The sequence below is a fragment of the Salvelinus alpinus genome, chromosome 20, assembly GCF_045679555.1.
Source record: "Salvelinus alpinus chromosome 20, SLU_Salpinus.1, whole genome shotgun sequence".
NCBI classification, from domain to species: domain Eukaryota; kingdom Metazoa; phylum Chordata; class Actinopteri; order Salmoniformes; family Salmonidae; genus Salvelinus; species Salvelinus alpinus.
In genome coordinates, this window is record NC_092105.1 from 14283998 (window position 1) to 14308160 (window position 24163).

General features: G+C 43.0%; 4 protein-coding genes and 1 non-coding gene across 8 annotated transcripts in view; 2 read left to right on the forward strand and 3 right to left on the reverse strand.

The window, feature by feature from the left end:
• LOC139547151 (DDB1- and CUL4-associated factor 6-like) overlaps nt 1-1721 on the reverse strand; it is a 69171-nt gene extending 67450 nt beyond the window's left edge. The window contains exon 1 of one of the 2 annotated variants that reach the window (XM_071356202.1): nt 668-1721. In XM_071356202.1, the coding sequence (XP_071212303.1) occupies nt 668-755 (88 nt within the window). In that variant the 5' untranslated portion in view covers nt 756-1721. The remainder of the gene's footprint in view (nt 1-667) is intronic. The other variant, XM_071356203.1, reaches the window with a different exon arrangement.
• Nucleotides 1722-1756: 35 nt separating this feature from the next.
• LOC139547152 (mitochondrial pyruvate carrier 2-like) lies at nt 1757-7545 on the forward strand. Its single transcript, XM_071356204.1, has 5 exons — nt 1757-2283; nt 5716-5756; nt 5871-5955; nt 6067-6178; nt 6435-7545. The coding sequence occupies exons 1-5, from the start codon at nt 2190-2192 to the stop codon at nt 6490-6492; spliced, it is 390 nt and encodes a 129-aa protein (XP_071212305.1). The 5' UTR covers nt 1757-2189; the 3' UTR covers nt 6493-7545.
• Nucleotides 7546-10600: 3055 nt separating this feature from the next.
• On the reverse strand, nt 10601-13442 carry LOC139547155 (large ribosomal subunit protein eL24). Its single transcript, XM_071356209.1, has 6 exons — nt 13346-13442; nt 13144-13219; nt 12898-13008; nt 12226-12362; nt 11818-11881; nt 10601-10728 (listed from the first exon to the last, which is right to left on the reverse strand). The coding sequence occupies exons 1-6, from the start codon at nt 13348-13350 to the stop codon at nt 10648-10650; spliced, it is 474 nt and encodes a 157-aa protein (XP_071212310.1). The 5' UTR covers nt 13351-13442; the 3' UTR covers nt 10601-10647.
• On the reverse strand, nt 12625-12804 carry LOC139547424 (small nucleolar RNA SNORA23). Its single transcript, XR_011669494.1, has one exon. It is a non-coding gene; the product is annotated as a small nucleolar RNA SNORA23 (small nucleolar RNA).
• Nucleotides 13443-13543: 101 nt separating the features above from the next.
• LOC139547154 (centrosomal protein of 97 kDa-like) lies at nt 13544-22585 on the forward strand. Of its 3 annotated transcripts, XM_071356208.1 has the most exons (12): nt 13890-14004; nt 14348-14369; nt 14686-14828; nt 15026-15184; nt 15276-15377; nt 15498-15611; nt 15773-15939; nt 16768-16932; nt 18673-18845; nt 19071-19776; nt 20852-20927; nt 21265-22585. In XM_071356208.1, exons 3-12 carry the CDS (start codon nt 14787-14789, stop codon nt 21775-21777), a joined length of 2217 nt encoding a protein of 738 aa, XP_071212309.1. In that variant the 5' UTR covers nt 13890-14004; nt 14348-14369; nt 14686-14786; the 3' UTR covers nt 21778-22585. The 3 variants fall into 3 exon arrangements, with proteins under 3 accessions (XP_071212307.1, XP_071212308.1, XP_071212309.1); XM_071356206.1 differs by lacking the exons at nt 13890-14004; nt 14348-14369 and adding an exon at nt 13544-13647; XM_071356207.1 differs by lacking the exon at nt 14348-14369 and having other exon boundaries at nt 13870-14004.
• The last annotated feature ends 1578 nt before the right edge of the window (nt 22586-24163 follow it).

Genomic DNA, 24163 nt, shown 5'->3' on the forward strand with positions numbered 1-24163 from the left:
TGAGCGTGAGAAAGGGCTCAAATGCGTGTGTCTCTAGGCTACTGCGTGAGATTTGGCAGCTCTACTAATTTCATTAGCAATTGGGCAAATTGCAATAATCAAAACTCCGGATGACTAGGCCTGAAACTCGTTCTCTATTTCTGCAGAAACACCGTCTTAAAATAACCAGCCATTATTCTTGATTTTGTAAGGACAAAGGGTAGACTAGACAGCAGGTGCATATAGACATTTCCGCAAGCTACAACTTGTAACCTATGTGAGGAAAGAATTGGTCAATCAAACATCAAAATAGGATATTTAAATTCACAAATGAAATGTAACCACAGTTATTTTAATAACCTCCACTTTCACCAAAGGGAACTGGCACAAATCAGCAATTGTGCTAGTTAGCTATAGCTACCTAAAAAGGCATTGCTAGCTTGCTGTGGCAAGAGGGGTATTGTTACAAAATAGCAAGCTGCCCACGCGGAAAGGCAAGCAATAATTGTAAAGAAACAAATCAACGCCACTGGTGTCTGAAGTGGGGAAACAAGTTCGCTGCATTGTTGTCAGCTTGTATTTCACATGTTAGTAATCTAATCGAAAACATAGCTAACTAACTGGTCGGCGTTCACTGTAGCTGTGTGTGTTATTGCTAATTATTTTGGACACAGGCAGGAGCTCTTACCTAAGTAGTTGATCCTGACAGCATTCGGGTCATTATATCCAATGGAACGCTTGTTAACATCCCAAACCAGGTTACCAGAGCAGGACATAATGCTCGAACCTGCTTTTATTTAAAAATACCATTGAAATACAGTTGTAAACCCTTCTTCTGACTATCGCCTTTTGATGTTGTTCTCTGCGTGGCCGTTTCGACGTAGCTAGCTAACTAGAAGCCAACGTTAGCATGCGTGCTAAGCTATATACAGCTATGTTTATCGCCCCCTCTTAATTTTGCAGCCTCTCTTCGGTCGCTTTATTCCTCTGATGTTATTTGGGTGGCTCCACTTCTCTCTCTTGTTGTGTCGAACTCCCTGGTTGAAACAACGATGGTGTGCGGGGCGTTCTATGCGTTCTATTTCTATGCTCGATAATATTAATCGAGACCGTCAACATTGCAGCAGTATGACGCAGCCCGCAAGGAGTAGACAAAGTCAGTACAGTATGATGATAGACAGAAACTGCTCTCCAATTGAAATCGCCGTTCACACTTGTAGGTGATGTCATGGCGACGTTGCCTAGCTAAGCACATGAGCAGAAGTACGTATAACCACATATAGAACAAGGTTCAGTTATAAACAACATATGGTATAACGGTCGACTCTCGCCGAACTGCGCATGTACAGGCCGTCAATTCAAAGGCACTCATTCGATATAAAATTGTTTTTGACAAATTAAAACGTGTCAGTTTGTCACTATCACGAGGTTGGAGTAATACCATGTTTAACTACTGAAGACATCGGCTCGAATCTAGGATTTGCCTTTCGATTTCGAGAAAATGAACAACTATGGAATATTTTTCACTTCTCCAACGCAAAACCCCGACCTGGTCTTTCTAGTCTGTTTCACAAGCGTTCCCGGAAGTCTCGCGATGTTGCTACTCTGGGTTTAGAAACTCCAGACTCTTTAACAATTAGTTGACAATTCAGTTGAGGATAGTATATATCATATAGTTATAATTGCGCGATGCTGTAGTAAAGTGGCATCATATTAATACTGGATTATGTAGACAGATGAACAAATGGTAGAGTCTGGTAGAACCCGTCTCTATCTGCTGTCGCTAAATGGATGGCCCTGGACTCTGGTACACCAATCACGTTCGGAGGATTGGCCCAAATACACCAATAGGAATTAGGAGCGTCTTGTTGTGGTACTGTGCTAGATAGGTTGCGCTGTGAAGAAAAGTCACCACCTTGTAAAAGCTCTCAAATCAAGGCCACCAGGAATGAGCACTGTTGTAGCATAGCAGGCTAGCTACATGCCAATAGGTTTGCATTAGAAGGTCGAAAGTAGGACAGCGCCTTTGACATTTTTCCGAACCGTTTTATGACTATATTGCTGCACACGCACATTTTAGATATAGGGCAATACCAATACTCAAGTGTCAAAGTCGAACTAATTTACCTTCGTAGCTACGTATTTAGCAAGCTAGCTAGCTTGCTAGGTCAGGTGTAGTTAACGTTAGACAACATTAGCCTTTTGCAAACATGGCTGCGATGAGAGTTTCCTATCACAAACTGCTGGATAAAATCGGGCTAATGTTACCAGCAAAATTGAGACCTCTCTACAATCACCCTGCAGGTAATGTAAATGCTATTAGACTGTGGCAGCCAGCGTTAGCCATAGATTATCAGCAACTGGCGTGCGTCTAGACCAAATTGAGGACGGTACACATTGGTGACCGCTGTTGTTGCTGAAGTGGCCTTGGTTTAGTTAGTGAATGATGTCAAAATCCCTTCCTACATATTTTGATGTGTAACCAATATTTTATTATCTAATCTCGCTGCTCTGTGTTTTTAACCCAAACAAATGTGTCATGGCGGCGCCTCAATCTGTAAAGAGATGCCACAACAGTTTTGCAGATTAGTTACCCCATTGAGTACTGTGCAGTCAATGGTACACAGTAACTGGCTACATGAGCGTGGTTGCAGGCATAGACCTCATTGGTTGCAAGTGGTCGCGTGGAGCTTTGTGTGTGTGAGGATTGCCTGGAATGCACTATCAAAGCGAATGGAAGCTAAGCATAGCAATTTCATTTTCAGCATTTGCATGGTTCATTACAGAATAAGTAGTTGCATGTTTTTAGGAAATCAATGTTGAGAGTGAACTGCTTGTAAACATTTGCAGTCTTTGAACACTCCTACACCAGTAAATTTAGCTACAGCCTTTGTAACATTTGTCCTTACAAAATGTTGTCCTTTCTATAACCTGTATATATCTTGTAAGAGGACAGACTCTCAATTCTGCACAGGTGATAGGATGTGTTATTCGTCAAAGTCCCATACGTTTGTCCTTAGGGGTGTTTTATTAATGATGCCAAATATCACTATTTGTACTATTTTTAATGCAGTGTACTACAGATAACTAACAAAATAAAGGACATATTGGTCATTTAGGGATCCAAAGTAAGCAGGTGTGGTTCCTGAGATATTTAAGCAAATAAAATATTCCATCCTGCTTAGGGTCATGTATAAAAATGCCCAGTTGCTACCATGGCTAGAAGAACAGATCTCAGCAACTTTGAAAGAGGGGTCTCAAAGGAGCATAGGGGGTTTAAAGTGTGTGTGTCAGTCACCAGATCTCAATCCAATTGAACACTTACGGGAGATTCTGGAGTGGTGCCTGAGACAGCATTTTGCACCACCATCAACAAAACACCAAATTATGGAATTTCTTGTGGAAGAATGGTGTTGCATTCCTCCCAATAGAGTTCCAGACACAATCCATGCCAAGGTGCATTGATGCGGCTCAGGGTGGCCCCTATTAAGACACTTAGTTTGTGTTTCCTTTATTTTGGCAGTTACATGTATGTGCCTTTGGCAGAAAAAATATGTGATTGGCCAAACCTGTAACGCTGGTCAAACCTGTTGCATAGCATCCTATGTAGTCCTACAGGTAATTGCCAAAATAAACTAAACACTTGAGTAAATAAGGGATACAAAGTATATTGAAAGCAGGTGCTTCCACACAGGTGTGGTTCCTGAGTTAATTAAGCCATTAACATCCCATCATGCTCAGGGTGGTGTATAATAATACCCTGATGGCCATTACCTTGGCTGCTTTTAGACAGGCAGCCAGCCCAATTTGGATCTTTTTCACTAATTGGTATTTTGACCCATCAAATCTGCTCTGAAAAATATCTGATGTAATTGGTCAAAAGAGCAATTAGTGGAACAAATTACAGAAATGGGCTGCCTGTTTAAACGCAGCCAAGGGAGCATAGCGGGTTTAAAGTGTGTGTCGGTCTGCCTGTCACCAGATCTCAACCCAATTGAACACTTATGGAAGATTCTGGAGTGGCGTCAGATGGCTTTTTCCACCACAATCAACAAAAAAACAAATGATGGCATTTTTTTAATGGTGTCGCATTGCATTCCTTAATGCTCAAATAATGTGTGTGTGTTATCCATTTTGGAATACTGACTGTCCAAACAGAAAGTGACCAAATTGGATTTGTGTGTGTTCAGACAGCAGTCATTTGCTGACATGGCTACACTACTTGTCATAATAATGACGTGTGTGTGTGCAGTGGTGTAGGCTGATCGGTGGTGGTGCTCGTGCTTCCTATCACTCAGAAGTTATGTAGCAAGCTAAGGCGACGACTATGCCTGTCATGGACGTTTCCCAGTTACTTAGAATTGTTAAAAGCACTTTTATAGCCTCAAATGATAAAATAATCCTACTTTCGAAACAAGTATGTTTTAGCTAGCCACAGCAGTCAACTAGCTAGCTAGGTACAAAATGGTGACAATAGACATGGCAGCTCTGTTTCTAGCTCCTACGGTAGCTGTTTCTTTCTAGCACATTCACTCTTTTGTTTGTGAACAATTAACAAGCTAGTTAGCTACCACATTCTTGTAAAACTGTCAACAGAACTAGCAAGCAGCACGATATGCCAAATAAGTCTAGAAACCATCGGATTTGACCGTTCAGAAAGTCGCATGGACAGGAATCAGATTTATACCTGACTTCAAACTGCCTACATAGGTGGTTTGAAATGTGTGTTGAAGTATCTGATTCCGTGTGCTTTTTAGCTGTTCAGACTGTAGGAAAAAGGACAGATTAGAATCGGATATGCAAAAAAATAGGACTTGAGTCACTTCAAACTGCTAATGTGAACGTGGCATTAGATTGGGGCACTAGCTGACACAGCCAACCCTTGTTTTTACATCTATTCTTGTTGGTAAAAATATGTGGAGAAAAAAGAATTAGCCTAATGCTTGAATTGTAACTTTTTAAATTGTTGTAAGACAATGATTGCTGGCTAGGAGGACTAATGCCCTGATTTTATTCTTGTTGACTTATCACTGCATGAACTCTTCCTGTATAGTCAATAATGTTTATCTTTCAATGCAGACTAAAGTTCAGACTAAAGTTGTCAGCGCTCTATCATTGCTATTGGAGAACAGAACACAGCTACAAGGGAAGAAAGGTTTGACCACATGAGGGGTGGTGCCCAACTCCCTGCAAAATGATTGGTTAAAACAGAGTTATCTTACCTCCTCCTCATTGTACAGCTGGAGCCAAGTGTTTTCTGATGGAGATGGTAGATTAGATTCAGAGCAGGCAATGGTGTTCTTAGCGTATTGCATGTGGAAGCTTTTTGTCCACGCCATGGTTCTCCCCAAAGAAGGGCACTGTGCCACCGTGTGGACTGGCTGCACCACTATGTATAAAAAAAAAATGTATTTTACTTTTTGTTATCATTTAAGGCCATTTTTTGGCTCTAGCTTACGGGTGTTTAAAAAAAAAAAAAAAAAAATCTCTGAGTATCATCTTATTCATGGAGTGTGAGATGTTACTTAGGAGAGGTCATTTAGCCTTATTTGGTTACCAATGGGATAGATGGCAGAACAATGAAAATAGTTTAGGCCTACTCATCCACAAGCATCACTCATATTAAGTGTTTAAGATTTCCCTGCACTGAACTGAGAATTTGCTGAGAATTGTCTGATATTTTATAATCTGTTCTGTAATCAATTTTCTCATGGATTGCGTCTTCTCTAATTCCAGGTCCAAAGACTATTTTCTTCTGGGCCCCGATGTTCAAATGGGTAAGGGCTGAATTTGCTAAGCTCGAGCTATTGCCTTATCTAAATGTAAACATGTTTGAAGGCATTGTCTAATGAAACAAATTTCAAGTCCCATGCCTTTCCTCATCTCTATAGGGTCTAGTCGGTGCTGGCCTGGCAGATATGAGTCGACCAGCTGAGAAACTGAGCATGTCCCAGTCTGCTGTACTGACAGCCACAGGTATAGTGGAGTTCCTATATTATTCAGTGAGTGACAGGTATAGTGTAAATTAATCCTTCAGTCAAATAAACAACTTCACTCATTGACTAATCACTTTTCCCACTTTCTCAGGTCTGACTTGGTCCAGATACTCTTTGGTCATCATTCCAAAGAACTGGAACCTCTTTGCTGTCAATTTATTTGTGGGTAGTGCTGGAATATCCCAGCTCTACAGGATCTTCCAGTAAGTGAACCTCTCTTGGAGTGCAGAAATAGAATGAAGACCTGACTTATAGATTTGGCTTCGCCATAAACAGCCACAATACATTTTTCTGTCCTCTAAGTTCTTTAGGAATCAACCCGGAGGCTCATAAACTGTTTTACTTTTTCTTATGTTTAGCTTTTATTTCCTTGACGTATAAGGGCAAATGTATTTGAATAAATGTACATAAACCTCAAGTTTATTTTCCTCTCTTCCCTTATCCCCTTTCACAATACAGGTATGAACAAGGGAAGAAGGCACTAGCAAAGGAGGAGGCTGCCCCAGCAGAGTCTTGAATTATGTCACCAGTCCATCACCATGGACCGTACGGGAGCTAATCACTGGCACAAACCCAGTCCCTCCATCCCTCTTCCATCCTCACTCAATTTTACAGTAGAAAAAAAACAATGTTTCCTTGCTGTAGATCATGTAATTTGCCTGGATTTCTTCAGGGTTATAATGGCATATTAACCCTTACCAAAACACTCAAATGTTTGTCATCTACGCACAAGATGTAGTATTTTTAAGTTTTACTTCATGCAACAAATTGTATGACTATGTTCTCAAATGTATAATTTTTAATATGTTCATGATTAATGTTTAGCATGCACTTTTTGGGAAGTGTTGCTTTTTTTCCGTTATTTCTTTGAGTAGTCATCATTCCTCATGGAGTGTTTTCCAAACAAGGAAGGTCTTGGATCTGTGTTGACTGTGGTTAAAAAGAATGTCTCCCCAAATTAAAAAAAATTAGATGTCACATTCATCCCACATGCTTATTCGACTATTTTCATCAATAATTTTGTTAACTATTTCTATATCCGTAGGATGATTAAACCGTACATGCATACCATGTGACTGTTCCTTCCACGTGTTGTAAATGCTTTAACCTATAAATCAGGTTAAAAACATTTCATATAGCTTTTAACTGTAGACTTTCAAATGCCAATAGTAATAGGAAATCACCACCCTTTTCCCCCGATCATTAGGAAGACCCTTTTGGTAATGTGTCCTATGTGTTGCATTCTTGGGGGCGGAATCTAGCGTGGTACTTGGACCCAAGAAGGACAACCTGTATTGGCCCTGTAGTCAAGGTCCTCGTCTCGTAATGGTTGGTTCTCAGTAGTTGGGAGACACAATCTGTTAGTGTAACTAGATGAGAATTTAAAAAGTCATTTTGTTCATTGATCTCTGACATTTTATAGCAATAACTGGCAAATTACAGTGGTCCATAATGCACTGAAACATGAACAGGCACTTATGTATGTCGAGGTTATCTTAAGTGTCTGTATGTAATGGATATGCCCTTATTTGTTCTAACTGTTGAATTAAAAATCTTGGCATATTCTGAAGCAGTTTCATTCCTGAGAAGAAAGTGTATGATAAAGATTGTTTGGATAGGGAGAGTGAGTATGCAGAATCTCTTGAGTTGAAAATGTGTTTGGACCTGACTTGCGAATTGAGGCATATGTGACTTGGCACAAGTGTCCCACAAGGGTGGGAACCAACTGAAACATTCATGCCTCTACATAATTAGCTGTTTTTTTTTACTTGTTCTTCCAACTAGACCATTATACTGTGAGAAACAGTTTTACATGCTAAAGATTGGATCAAAAATAAGAAAAATACAAAGTTAACACTTGATTGGTCCACCTTGGTATACGCAACACCTTTTCAACATGTCACTAAGGCTGTGTTTACACAGGCAGCCCAATTCTGATATTTTTATCCACTAATTGGTCTTCTGACTGATCACAGATCTTTTTCAGTGCTGATCTGATTTGTAAAAAGTTCTGAATTGGGCTGCTTGTGCAAATGCAGCCTGTGCTTTACGATAACCAAGACAACTAAAGTGCCAGTAGAAGCAGTGTTAAGGAAAAACTCCACAGGAGGAAGAAACCTCGGAACCAGAGAGATCCATACTCCCCTGGCTGTACTAGGTGGAAGTTGAGTCTTAACACCAACTAAGTCAGACAGTTGACACTAGACCCACTCCAATTTGCATAGCGCCCCAACAGACCACGCAATCTCAATTGCACTCCACACTGCCCTCACCCTCCTAGATAAGAGGAATACCTAAGCATTGACTACAACTCGGTGTTCCAACACCATTGTCCCCTCCAAGCTCATCACCATGCTTAGGACCCTGGGACTGATCACCTCCCTCTACAACTGGATCCTGGACTTCCTGATGGGCCGACCCCAGGTGGTGAGGGTAGGCAACATCATCTCCGCCACGCTGACCCTCAACACGGTGCTACATGAAAATGGGGGGGGCAGGCACACCCACATCGACGGGGCTGGAGTGGAGCGGGTCGAGAGCTTCAAGTTCCTTGGTGTCCATATCACTAATAACATAAAATGGTCCACACACACATGCAGGGTCGTGAAGACAGCGCCTCTTCCCCCTCTCGAGGTTGAAAAGGTTTGGCACGAGCCATCAAAAAGTCCTACAGCTGTACCATTGAGAGCATCTTGACTGGCTGCATCACTACTTGATATGGCAATAGCACCGCCCTCGATCGCATGGCGCTACAGAGGGTGGTGTGGATAGCCCAGTATATCACTGGGGTCGAGCTCGGGGCCATCCAGGACCTCTATATCAGGCGGTGTGAAAGGCCCGGAAAAGCATTAGATCATATGTTCTCTGCTTCCGCACAGCAAGCACTACTGGTGCAACAAGTCTAACACCAACAGTCTCCTGAACAGCTTCTATCTTCTATCCATGCCATTAGACTGCTAAATACCTAACAAAATGGCAACATGGACTGAGTTGACCTTTGTATTGTTTTCTTATATTTGCAGTCTCTACACACACTAATACTCCAACACACATACACTCACACATAAATGTATACTGACTCACATACATGCTGCTGCCTAGCCACCTTCCCCTATACATACAGTATTCACAGCCCTTGACTTTTCCCACATTTTGTGTTAGACTGAATTTAAAATGGATTAAATTGTGATTGTCACTGGCCTACACACAATACCCCATAATGTCAAAGTGGATTTTTTTTAAACAAATTAATAAAAATGAAAAGCTGAAATGTCTTGAGTCAATAAGTATTCAATCCATTTAATGGCAAGCCTAAAGTTCAGGAGTAAAAAAAAATCACTTAAGTTACATGTTGCATGGACTCATAGTGTTTAACATGATTTTTGAATGACTACCTCATCTCTGTACCCCACAAATAAAATGAACTGTAAGGTCTTCAGTTGAGCAGTGTATTTCAAACAGATTTAACCACAAAGACCAGGGAGGTTTTCCAATGTCTCGTGAAGAAGTGCACCCATTGGTAGATAGGTAAAAAAGAAAAAAATACTGACATTGAATATCCATTTGAGCATAGTGAAGTTAATTACACTTTGGATGCTGTATCAATACACCCAGTCACTACAAAGATACAGGCGTCCTTCCTAACTCAGTTGGAGAAAGAAACCGCTCAGGGATTTCACCTGGAGGCCAAAGGCGAATTTAAAACTGTTAGAGTTGATTGGCTGTGATAGGAGAAACCTGATAGCGGCTCAACATTGTAGTTACTCCACAATACTAACCTAATTGACAGAGTGAAAAGGAAACCTCAACAGAATAAAAAAATATTCCAAAACATGCATCCTGTTATGTGTATGCTTATAAATTGTTAAGGACTGGGGAGTTAATGAAAAAACTGAACGGAGCCAAGCACAGGCAAAATCCTTGATGAAAACCTGGTTGTCTTCTGTCCACCAGACACTGGGAGAAGAATTCACCTTTCAGTATGACAACCTAAAACACAAGGCCAAATCTACACAGGTGTGTTGCTTACCAAGAACACAGCGAAGGTTCACGAGTGGCCGAGTTACAGTTCTGACTTAAATCTATGACAAGACTTGTAAATGGCTGTCTAGCAACGATCAACCACCAATTTTACTGCGCTTGAAGAGCTTAGAGACTTTATTAAAAACATGTTTTCACTTTGTCATTATGAGGCAGTGTGTAGATGGGTGAGACTTTTACATTAATCTTGAATTCAGGATGTAACAAAATGTGGAGTCAAGCGGTATAAATACTTTCTGAAGGCACCACCATCTACCTCGTCGATCCAGTATCCCTAGACATTATAAATCGTACTCCAACCAACCCTGTATTTAGTATGCTTGCTTTGTGTTCTTATTTGTATAGCTTGTGTTTTTGTTCTACCTTATTTTTAGTATTACATGGTCATTGATGACTGCATTGTTGGGCTTAGTGCTTGCAAGAAAGGCTTTTCACTGTACTTGTGCACGTGACATTGAAACATAAAACACTAGTAAAGACAGACAGTTCAGGGTGTATGACCGTACCAGGTCAGACAACTGTCAATTACAGAAATATAGAAAACAAAAGCACAGACAAACAAGAGATCACACAACCCAAACATCTTTGTTTACCAATAAAGTTTATTTCACAACCAACAAAGCAAAAAAGTTTAGCGTTTTCCTCCAACACGAGGTGCATTGACCTTCATTTGCTTTGCCACCTTGGGTTTGGGTGCAGCCTTGGCAGGGGCCTACAGAGGGAGACAAAGTACTCATAGATTAGACAAAGTACTAACCACCTGTGGAATCCAATTCAGTACCTGACCACAGTGCTAGGGTTATGCAGTTAATCACAGCTCTTGATAAACCACTTGATACCATTAGAATCCCAAGCATAAATTAAAACCATAGGTGCCATTTATGGCAGATGTTCAGCAATACGAGGTGTCCAAGAACAGCAATGTGAAGCAAATATATTTTATTTAACTCTGCAAGTCACTTCAGACCAAATTCTTATTTTACAATAACGGCCTACCACGGCAAAACCTAACCTGGACGACGCTGGACCAATTGTGCACCGCCCTATGGGACTCCCAATCACAGGAAGTTGTGATACAGCCCGGGATCGAACCAGGGTCCTTAGTGATGCCTCTAGCACAGATGCAGTGCCTTAGACCGCTGCGCCACTCGGGAGCAGAGAGCGATGCAAGAGGATGCAATTGAGTGCCTAAAGAGCCATTTCCCATTCCCTCTTCTGCAACATGACTGCTGTGGAGAACGTGCAGCATCTTGCTATACGCTCGGTTGCGGAAGTCGACCCAACACTGCCAATTTTTAAGTGTACCTTTAAAGGTGCAATGAGCAGTTGAAACACTTACACCCTACCCTGCCCGTTTCAGTAAAAAGCTGAGGGATGGGCTGAAAAAACGCAACAACTAAAATTCATAGACAGACCTATGGATGCAAGGACTGACCATCCATGATATCACAATTATAGTTAACCATGTTGAGGCTGTATAGTGTTTTACATACACTGTTTACCAAAATTGGGAGTAAAATTTCATATTTTAGGTTCTGATTAGGTACGGCAGTTAAACTACGCGCATGAGACATAAGTGATATTCAAGAAATAAATGAGAACATTCATTTATAAGTACAAGATTGTATGTAGCAACTGCTGATTGTCCCTTTAAAAATGTAGAAATCTGAATTTCACAGATACATGAAAAAAGAGAAACCTTGCTGTGTTTTATAAATGCAGGTCATAAAGGTTTCTTACTTTCTGACAGGCTTCTGAACAATCAGATTCACACCGTCATATAAACACATATCTATCTTACCTTAGCACCAGCGGCAGATGGCTTCTTGGTTGTCTGCTTTGCCTTCTTGGCCTCCTTGGCAGCTCTGAAGACCAGAATGATATAAATTAGGCCCATTCCACACAAGCAAAACAAGACACTGGAGTCCAGACTGCAGAAATAACAAGTGATGAGTGAATAAAACCTGAAAATTCACCGTTCCATCTCACATTTAAAACAGTATCAAAGTAAGGTGACAGTGTCCCAGTGTGAACAGCAGCTAAATGCGCTTCACATGTCAAACTTGACAGAAACGTACTTTTTAAACACCACACAATAAGAGCCCCACAGCAGTAGACAGTTCACTTATTTGGCACCAACATGCCAGCCATTGCCATTTTACATCTAAAGAAACGTTTCTGGTGAAGCGTGGTTGAGTCGGGTCCTCACCTGATGGCCTGCTCACGCTGGGCCTTGCGGACCTCAGGCTTCTGGTTCCTCTTGGCCATGATCTCAGCCAGGGAGGCGCCGGTGATGGCCCTCTGGAACTTCACAGCACGACGTGTGCGCTTCTTCGTCACCTCTTCCTGTTAGCACAGGAAATAGACAACATGCAGTCAGGAACATCATGGCCACATTCAGGATCAGTTATGGGCAGTTTGGTGGTGTTGATGAGTATCAATAGGCCCAACACAGGAGAAATACAGACATTTAAGTGTCACTCGTGTAGCTGAACTAGACCTATATGAAAACTCGTTGACAGTACCGTTTCTTGCTCAATGAACAGTAACAATCACACAGATGTATTCACATTACTGCAAACTACTAACATCTTTCTCACATATAAAGGTTTGTAGGAGAGTATGGAGGCTGACCAGTGGTAAGGAGTCAAAGACTTCACAGAGCCAGTACTATGATCTCCAGTGGCTCTATGGCCACAGGTGTGTTGAGTGAGCACTGCCGACAAGCTGTAAGACACAGCCTGGCGACGGTACATAACGCAGATGACAACCACGCACACGTCACACCCGCAGCCAAAACAAAAAGGCACATCATGTCTGAACTAAGGTTATATTATCTGCGTTTGGGGGGAAATATTACAATAACTAGCTAGGTACTTACAGATTGGCCCTTCTTGTGTTTGCGCCTGTACAGCACAGTCCAGTTGATCTGTCTGGGGTTCCTCTTAGCCAGGAAGGCAGACTCACACTTAGCATTCAGGAACTGGAAAACCTGGGAAAGACACAGAGGGTGTTTTAAACTACACATTAGTGAGATGTAGCATATTATTATTATTGCGGTTAACCGTGAGAAACCAAACCTTACTAAATCGCATTAGAGGAAGGAAGAGTAGCCATATCGCCGTACCTTTCCGTCTATCCTGGCGTATCGGACGCCATGGCCGGGGTATATTTTATACCCGCTGAAACTGCACAGCTCGACCCTGTAGCGGATTAAGATATATCATGAATAGATGATCAACGTGTACTTGTGTAAAAAATGTCATTTTTATTGGTAAAAGTGTTAATTTAAACATTTGATGGCAATAGATATTATTCCGTAAACTCACTTCATGATGGCTGAGGAGGACACAAAACCGGAAAGAAAGATGGCGGAAACGGAAACGAAGTTATAGGTGAGATTTCATAATTATTTATTTTAAAAACCTATGGATTTTTATCTACACATCATGTATTTCATTATATCCAGTCAGGATCAGTATTTTGATTTTCAAATATGAATTTTGTTTATAAAAAAGTATTTGACCAATCAGCAACTAGATAGGTTGCTTGGCGTTAACACAAGCGGGAAGTATGGCGATGATAGAAAGGCAAGCCAAAGGACCCGATCAACAAATTGAACAAAATGAAGGTATTTTTCTTTTTTTATAGATATGTTTGTACCATCATGCTTTTTTTTCGTTTCATATTGGGATTGCTATCAAGTGTAAATCTATTGAGATCTCTTTCCCACCTGTTTATCAACAGCGCCCTGCACTGCAGTAAAGCTTAGTGTAGTTTTTTTAAGCCAAGCATAGTGGTCCTTTAATGACAAACGGACATTTTTGAACTACATATTCCAATCAATTCTAAGCGTTCTTTCTGTTGTTTTCGCCGGAGGTCTCTAAGACAGTTGAGCTTTGGCAAGCAGGCTAGCGTAGCGAGTTTGGTGCAGCCTCATATATTCTGCGCGAAATGGGAGTATCAGATTTGACTTTTGACACAACTGGTGAGTGCATGACAGCTACCTTCGTGTGACGTTTGACATTGTAGGGCAACGATTTAGTGAACATACGTATGTTTCAATGATTGGTTCTGTCCTACGTTAGCTAGCTCGAACTACTGACTGTAGTTAGCTACCCATCCTTTCATTATCAAATAGTCCAGAGTCATTTTTATTTTTTTATTTTACCTTTATTTAGGTGAATGCGTTCAGGACTGGATTGTTTTCAGTAGAGCTATGCTGCATTGCATATGTGAAATTGTTTTCACTGTCTGACCAATAATCCCAATACCATGCTGGATTTTCACACCCAGAATTTCTTTATGTCCTTTATGTACTGCTATAACAGCTATTCAATCAACAGAGTGAAGGTGAATGAATCAACATCCCTCAGACTAAGTCTGCCCAGTATGAATAAACTGTATGATAGTGATCAACTGCAGTTCTCCAAGATGGCTTCCATGATTCAGTTGTATCCTTTTCCGTATCTTGCTTGAGGCTGTGTCTACAGTATATACATAGTAGATTTATAAGCTTGCCTCCCTAGTTGCTGTTGTCCTCCTCTGTATGGCTCATACTGTTTCTATGTATTGTTCGTGTTCATGGTGATACTACCAACATGTGCATAATAGATTATACATCCATCCACGCCCATGTTTTTATGTTTCTCTCTGTTTCCCCTTTTAGGTCCAGTGCGGGACCTGTCATTGCAGGGTCTGCAGAAACTGGAGCCCAGTTTCACCTGCTCTGATGAAACACACACACTCATTCTGGACCGGAACCACATCATGAAACTGGACCATCTGGAGAGGAGCCGAGGCCTCCAACAGGTAGACCTTTCTATCCAAGCACATTTGATGGAATCTGGTCAACTTAATTGTTGAACATTGTTGAATTCCTCCGATTATTTGTAAATGGGCATTTACTAGTTGTTGCAAACTTCGCAATGCACCAAATTGGGTTGGATTAGTTCCCTCTATATTGTCTTGCTGTCTTATTCTGCCTCTGTCTGTTCTGTGCTGGGCAGCTATCAGTTGCTGGTAACCGCCTGGTGCGGATGATGGGTGTGTGTCGTCTAACCGAGCTGAGAGTTCTGAACCTGCCCAATAACAGTATTGGTTATATTGAAGGGCTGAGAGACCTGCCACACCTGGAGTGGCTCAACCTGTCAGGCAACAACATCAAGGTGAGGGGAAGAAAGTGGACAATGTACTCCCTCCATAATGTGTTCATTTTGTCTCCTGATCATGCAATTTGGATATCCACTTTTCACTCAGGTCATTGAGCAGCTCAACAGCTGTGTGGCTCTCCAACACTTGGACGTGTCTGACAACAACATCTCCAACATTGGAGATCTTACCAAGCTGTTAGCCTTAAAGGTGAGAACAGGTCTTGCCTCGTGACTTTTCAGAGTTATGGGGATGCAGATAGAATTCTGGAGCATTAAGCAGGACAGTTTTTCTGTGGTGTTGTTTGACAGGCTGCTATTTCTTTTGCAGACCCTTCTCCTTCATGGTAACAGCATTACGACGCTACGGACTGTCCCCACTCATTTGCCCGCCCATCTGTCCATCCTCTCCCTGGCAGAGAATGAGATCAGAGACCTCAACGAGGTAAAGACCCTGCTTTTTTGTCCCTTTGCACTCTCTACTTTCTCTCTTTGCTCTCGTTTTGTCTTTGCACTCTCACCTGCTCTGCTTTTAACAACAATCTCTTTCCTACTTCTCTCCCACTTGCTTGACTCTATTTCTCTCTCTCTCTCTACCTCCCACAGGTCTCCTACCTGGCACCCCTCCATGACCTGGAACAGCTCTCCATTATGAGTAACCCCTGCATCATGGCAACCCCCTCGTTGCCTGGATACGACTACCGGCCGTACATCATGAGCTGGTGCCTGAACCTGAAGATCCTGGACGGATACTTGGTGTCACAGAAAGAAGGGTGAGACCAGGTCCAGAACTCCAGTGAAGTTAAAAATTGCTAACTGCAGGGGAAGGAGGGTAGAATTGATTGACATTAAGGTTTGCCCTATTGCCCGGTGAAAGTGATCTGAGCAGTCGAGCATGTTGAGCCAGATCTGAGGTGATTTTATTTTACTGGTAACAAACAAAATGCAAGTAGTCTGGCCTTTTTGGTTCCTCCCTTGTGTGTGGGTGAAAATAGCTTGTTACATTTTCAGGCAAGTAATCATAATCTTCAGGCAACCAAAATCTACTTCTGACTTGCCCAAAGGGCGAGTGCCTTTCAGACCATAATGTCAATCCCTGGGTAGAGAAATGGGCTGGTGACTGCAAGGTTGCTGTGTCGTACTATGCAGTTATAACATCAAAGTGTTGAGTAATGATCACTTGAAAACAAAGGAGAGCCGCACACTCTAGGAGCTCAGATGCAAAAATGTAATGTCCAACGTTTCGACAGCCAAGCTGTCTTCATCAGGGTATAATCACAAACACTGCGAGATTACTCGTTTATATAGTGTCAAAAGACACACAGATGTTTGTAATCATGGCCAAATGTGGCCTAATATCATTGGTTAATTCTCAAATATAAAAAATGGCATACAAAGAACGCCATACAAAAAACTAAACAATAGCATACGGTCATAGATTCATTTTAGACTACACGAGCTTACAAACAATTACAATGGCAAAGTCACAATAATCACAAGAATGGCTTCAGATCAAAGTCTACGTTGAGACCGAAGGGTTATGAAGAGTAATGAACACTATCATTGCTGGTCAATAATGTCTCTATTGTTTGCGATCTCAGGTTGAAGGCGGAGTGGCTGTACAGCCAGGGCAAAGGTCGCTCGTACCGGCCAGGCCAGCACGTGCAACTGGTCCAGTACCTTGCCACCGTGTGCCCTTTGACCTCCACGTCAACCCTGGAGACGGCAGAGGATGCCAAGCTGGAGAAGATCCTCAGCAAGCAGAGGTAGGACAATACATCCACAGCTGGCAGAGGTAGGACAATACATCCACAACTGGCAGAGGTAGGACAATACATCCACAGCTGGCAGAGGTAGGACAATACATCCTCAGCAGGCAGAGGTAGGACAATACATCCACAACTGGCAGAGGTAGGACAATACATCCACAGCTGGCAGAGGTAGGACAATACATCCACAGCTGGCAGAGGTAGGACAATACATCCACAGCTGGCAGAGGTAGGACAATACATCCACAGCTGGCAGAGGTAGGACAATACATCCTCAGCAAGCAGAGGTAGGACAATACATCCACAGCTGGCAGAGGTAGGACAATACATCCACAGCTGGCAGAGGTAGGACAATACATCCACAGCTGGCAGAGGTAGATCAATACATCCACAGCTGGCAGAGGTAGATCAATACATCCACAGCTGGCAGAGGTAGGACAATACATCCACAGCTGGCAGAGGTAGGACAATACATCCACAGCTGGCAGAGGTAGGACAATACATCCACAGCTGGCAGAGGTAGGACAATACATCCACAGCTGGCAGAGGTAGGACAGTACATTCACAGCTGGCAGAGGTAGGACAGTACATTCACAACTGGCAGAGGTAGGACAATACATTCACAACTGGCAGAGGTAGGACAATACATTCACAACTGGCAGAGGTAGGACAATACATTCACAACTGGCAGAGGTAGGACAATACATTCACAACTGGCAGAGGTAGGACAATACATTCACAACTGGCAGAGGTAGGACAATACATTCACAACTGGCAGAGGTAGGACAATACATCCACAACTGGCAGAGGTAGGACAATACATTCACAACTGGCAGAGGTAGGACAATACATTCACAACTGGCAGAGGTAGGACAATACATTCACAACTGGCAGAGGTAGGACAATACATTCACAACTGGCAGAGGTAGGACAATACATTCACAACTGGCAGAGGTAGGACACTACATTCACAACTGGCAGAGGTAGGACACTACATTCACAACTGGCAGAGGTAGGACACTACATTCACAACTGGCAGAGGTAGGACAATACATTCACAACTGGCAGAGGTAGGACAATACATTCACAACTGGCAGAGGTAGGACAATACATTCACAACTGGCAGAGGTAGGACAATACATTCACAACTGGCAGAGGTAGGACAATACATTCACAACTGGCAGAGGTAGGACACTACATTCACAACTGGCAGAGGTAGGACAATACATTCACAACTGGCAGAGGTAGGACAATACATTCACAACTGGCAGAGGTAGGACAATACATTCACAACTGGCAGAGGTAGGACAATACATTCACAACTGGCAGAGGTAGGACAATACATTCACAACTGGCAGAGGTAGGACAATACATTCACAACTGGCAGAGGTAGGACAATACATTCACAACTGGCAGAGGTAGGACAATACATTCACAACTGGCAGAGGTAGGACAATACATCCACAACTGGGCTGTGAGGCCAACAGCTGTTCGATGAGGTCAACTATCACACTGGCAGTGGATATGTTCTCCTCCCTGTGATCACTTGGAAAAAGCTCTAGCTATAAATACCAGCTGACCCTAAACTGGATCAATGTGCCTCTGTGTCTTTTCTTCTTAGCTTTGGTCATTTAACTTTCTTATTTTTTTAAAGGAGGTACCGCAATGTATCTTTTAAGGCATCATCTCTCCTTTGAATCCCATTACTTTAACCAGGGGTCCTGTGTATATCTCCAGGTTCCACCAGAGGCAACTCCAGCAGCAGACCCAAGGGGGTTCCCCCAGCCCTCCCCGCCCCACCCAGCTGGATGTGGAGACTCACAGCCCCTGTCATGTGCCCCCACTAGGGGGAGCCAGAGAGGCAGACAGAGCCACAACGCCTGTGACTGCCTCACCAGCCAGACAGACAGGTAGCAGATGATGTACTCTACCTGTTTTGTATTTTTTTGTTTCTGTAAATTCTGTAACTCTCAGTGTGTGTAAATCTCAAATGTTCCTCTCTCTTGTGTGTGTGTGTGTGTGTGTGTGTGTGTGTGTGTGTGTGTGTGTGTGTGTGTGTGTGTGTGTGTGTGTGTGTGTGTGTGTGTGTGTGTGTGTGTGTGTGTGTGTGTGTGTGTGTGTGTGTGTGTGTTCAGAGCCAGCGATCCTGCAGATAAACACCTGGCTGGGCTGCGAAGCCTCCCCGGCGGGCGCACCACCTCTCCGTGGCCCCAGGGGTATGGAGGACCGTCTCTACCTGGAGGACGTTCAGAGCCAGACAGACGAAGATAAACTCACCGGCAGTCTGCTCTCCTCTGAGTCCACCTTTCTACCTGTCACCTCTGACCCCGCCCGCTCTGACAGCGAGGACGAAACTGAGACATTTGAGCCTGACTCACTGGCGCCTGAACACCCCATCCGTCCCAAAAAGACCTTTCCTGAAAAGACCCAACACGCACCCTTGGAAAGGGAGATGGAGATGGAGGAGAATAGAGTGAAGGAGGTAACGGGAGAAAGGGTGTCAGCTGACAGCCCACTCACCTGTACCTTAACCTCAACCGCCAGTCCACCTGTTACGGCAGGTGACCAATCACAGACCAATGACAGCGCTCCGCTCCAGGGAGCATACTCAAACTGCGTTGCTGCAGAGGTGAGGGTGGGATCTAAGCAGGAAGAGGAAGCGGTGTTGAGATGTGATAGGCTGGGCCGCTGTGAGGCGGACAGGGCAGCCGTCAGGATCCAGGCATGGTGGAGAGGAATGTGGGCTCGGCGTAGCCACCCTCTGGCCAAAGAGGTCCGGTGTGAGATCCGCCTGCGCAGGATGCAGGAGCACATAATCTTCCTGTCTGGAGAGTTGGAGAGGTACGGAAGAGACCCCAATCAATCCAAGGGTTGCTTTCTGATTCTCTGCCCTTCTCCAGAAGTGTGCACTTGTTCACTCCCCCACATGCATTTTAAAGCATTGGATTGGTGCATACATGGCTGGAGGGAGTTTCCACAATATTCCTCACACCAGTCCTATCTTTTTAAATACATGAGGGGGAGTGTACGAGTGCACACTTCTCGAAGAAGGGTAGAGAATTGGAACGGACCACCACGTCAGGCTAGAGAAGTAGGTTTCTAGCAGTGGAGGCTGCTGAGGAGAGGACGGCTCATAATAATGGTTGGAACGGAGCAAATGGAATGGCATCAAACATATGGAAACCATGTATTTGATACTATTCCACTAATTCCTCTCCAGCCATTACCACAAGCCCGTCCTCCCCAACCTCCTGTCATTTCTAGAAAAACTGGCAAGACAATCTCCATACAAAACCATTGTCACTAGAAAGAGCAGACATTTAGCCTTTTATAAGCAGTGCACAAAGAGCCTTGTCTTTAGACACACTTCAGAATATATACTCAACAAAAATATAAAGGCAACATGTAAAGTGTTGGTTTCATGAGCTGAAATAAAAGATCCCAGACAAGCACAAAAAGCTTATTTCTCTCAAATGTTGTGCACAAGTTTGTTTACTTCCCTGTTAGTGAGCATTTCTCCTTTGCCAAGATAATCCATCCACCTGACAGGTGTGGCATATCAAGAAGCTGATTAAACAGCATTATCATTACACAGGTCCCCCTTATGCTGGTGACAATAAAAGGCCACTCTAAAATGTGCAGTTTTGTCACACAACATAATGCCAAAGATGTCTCAAGTTTTGAGGGAGCGTGCAATTGCATCAGAATATAGCTATAGCTATTAGAACATTGGATGCCTTGGGGGGGATATGTTGTCCCTGCAACAGGTAACTTCACAGTCTTTCAACACTTCTAATGGCACAGCCAGATAGTTCTGAAGGATGAAGGTATCTAGCCTTTTATGTTGAATATCATGTATATCAGGCAAATGCATATGTCAAGTACTTCCAACTAATACTTTGTTGTTTGTGTACAGGGTGCGCAAGCACCACGAAGAGGAGAGGTTACAGAGACTGGTACAGGAGGAGGCTGTGAACTTTCTATGGGGTCAGGTCAGTAATACACTAATCTCTCGTAGACTGACTACGTAAACATAAATGGTACCGTAGAGGTGTCACGATACAACGGGATGCGTGAGATTACAAGCAGCATTAGTTATGGTGCTTTGGACCAATCAACTTGCAAAGAGAGAGGGTGGAGCTCTTCATCTCATCTCTTAACACGTATGGCTTGAACCAGAACTAAATCAAGCATCTGACCAATTACGACTTTAGTCGTTAAGACTTTAGTTCTGGGTTAACTGAGATTAGTGATAAACAAGGTCATGGATCAATCAGATTCAGATTCACGCTCACACACCCTTTCTCACTCCTCCCCATCTCTCTGCAGCTTCAGTACATGCAGCAGTGGCAGCGTACTGTGGAGGCGCAGCTGGCCAGTGTGGCTCAGGCTGGGTCATCTCCTGCGCCAGCTCTGACACCCGGGCTCTGTGGCCCTCCAGCTCTTCGGCTCCCCCTGCCTGTGGCCTTCAGCACTGCAGACGCGGCCTGCACAGACCTCTCCTTCCCGGACTCGGGCTTCCAGTTCACAGGTGAACAGCAGGCGCGGCAGGAAGACACCTTCCTGAGCTGTGGGACGGGCGACTCTATGGAGACTGTGCGGGCGCTGGCCTTGGGGGGGTCCCTGGCTCCTGGTGGTGGGGGGGACAGTCAGGACTGCAGTCTGCTGGAGCAGTACCTTTCCTCTGTGCAACAGAGAGAGGCGGAGGAGGGGGGTGCCAGCGACAGAACAGGCACACCACAGCCCCCCTCACCCCTCTCACCGGCCGAAATGGAACAGCCTGACTCCAACGCCCAGAGTGAAGACACAGAGCAGCAACACACACTGGGAGGTCCAATCTGAAGTGCCTGTCCCTCTCCTGGTCTTCTGGGATTAGCTAAGAGACTGCCCATAATCTCAGTCCACCTGTGCTGATGAATGTTATTGATGGCTCTAACAGCGCCTCTAAGAACTTACTGACTCACATCCATATAACGAGTGGTATATGGACTCAAGGATGTGGATATGTTTGTATAGCCCGGATGATTTTTCTCCCTTTAATTCTCTTGGACAATGCTACGTTGTTCATTGTCATGATCTGTCAGTCAGTTTGGCTAATGCTTGCTTCACTTACGTTGGGGAGACGCGGGAATGGCAGTTCCAACTCCCGGCACCCCTGGTTTTTCCCCACGCGGCCGACACGCAATCTTATATTGCTGCAATTGAATGGTCATCCGCGGTGTGTCCCGATGTTAAGGGATTGCACAGCGGAAGACAAGAATCTCCAGGATTATCAGATAGAACTAGAATTCACATATATAAGTGCTGCTACTCGGTCGTCTCAAATCTCCTCAATGTCAATCTACCTTTAAGTAGAAACAGATTGGCTACAGTTCAGGCTAGACAGCTTGGCTCCAAATGTAATTCCAATTTCTCCTGTATTTAAATGCCTCAATCTATCCTTGTATTCCTGCAGGTGAGTGAGATGACCAGGTCTGGACTAGATGATTTGGCGTGAGTGTAAATATCACAGCTTGCTGAGAAGGTAGTTTAGTTGCTGAGAATGGTTTGTACTAGACACTGAAATGTATCTCCAGGTTAAATGCAAATTGTAAAAAAGATTTGAAAAAATCTGGTGCTCTATGTTTACACAATAAAATGTTTTCTTTAACATTGGTTTGTTAAATTGAGTATGGCTTTTCCCTCAACTCACTGAAACTACAGTTCCTTCAGAAAGTATTCATCTCCCTTGACTTATTCCACATTTTGTTACAGCCTGAATTCAAAATGGGTTAAATATATATTTTTCTCACCCATCTACACACAATACCACATAATGACAAAGTGAAAACATGTTTTTAGATTTTTTTTTAAACAAATGTTTTGAAAATGAAATACAGAAATATCTCATAAGTTTTCACACCCCTGAGCTAATACATGTTAGAATCACCTTTGGCAGCGATTTATAGCTGTGAGTCTTTCTGGATAAGTCTGTAAGAGTTTTGCACACCTGGATTGTACAGTATTTGCCCATTTTTGTTATTTTTAAACGTCTTCAAGCTCTGTCAATTTGGTTGTTGATCATTGCTAGAAAGACATTTTTAAGTCTTGCCATAGATTTTCAAACCGATTTAAGTCAACTTTTACTAGGCCACTCAGGAACATTCAATGTTGTCTTGGTTAGCAATATTTGGCCTTGTGTTTTAGGTTATTGTCCTGCTGAAAGGTGAATTCATCTCCCAGTGTCTGTTGGAAAGCCGACTGAACCAGGTTTTCCTCTAGGATTTTGCTTGTGCTAGGTTCTATTCAATTTATTTTTATCCTAAAAACCTCTGTAGTCCTTGCCTATGACAAGCATACCCATAACATGGGTATCCACCACCATGCTTGAAAATATGAAGAGCAGTACTCAGTGATGTGTTGGATTTGTCCCAAACATAATGCTTTGTATTCAGGACATAAAGATAATTGCTTTGCCACATCTTTTGCAGTTTTACTTTAGTGCCTTGTTGCAAACAAGATGCATGTTTTGGAGTATTTTTTTTCTGTACAAGCTTCCTTCTTTTCACTCTGTCATTTAGGTTAGTATTGTGGAGTAACTACAATGGTGTTGATCCCTCAGGTTTCTCCTGTCATATTCCTTACACTTTGCAACTGTTTTAAAGTCACCACTGGCCTCATGGTGAAATTCCTTTCTCTCCGGCAAATGAGTTAGGAAGGACGCCTGTATCTTTGTAGTGACTGGGTGAATTGATACACCATCCAAAGTGTAATTAATAACTTCCCCATACTCAAAGGAATATTCAATATCTGCAAAAGAAAGTATACCAATTCGGGGCCATCTTTGCAAAGCATTAACCTCCCTGGTCTTTGTGGTTGAATCTGTTTGAAATTCACTACATAACTGAGGAACCTTACAGATAATTGTATGTGTGGGGTACAGAGGTGAGGTCGTCATTCAAAAATCATGTTAAACACTTATTTCACACAGAATGAGTCCATGTAATATATGTGAATTGTTAAGCACATTTTTACTCCTGAACTTATTTAGGCTTGCCATAACAAAGGGGTGGAATACTTATCTACAAACAATTCCACTTTGACATTATGGGGTATTGTGTGTCGGCCATTGACACAAAATCTCAATTTAATCAATTTTAAATTCAGGCTGTAACACAACAAAATGTGGGAAAGTCAAGGGGTGTGAATAGTTTCTTTAGTCATTTGTATACCTAAACCTAAAAAGCCT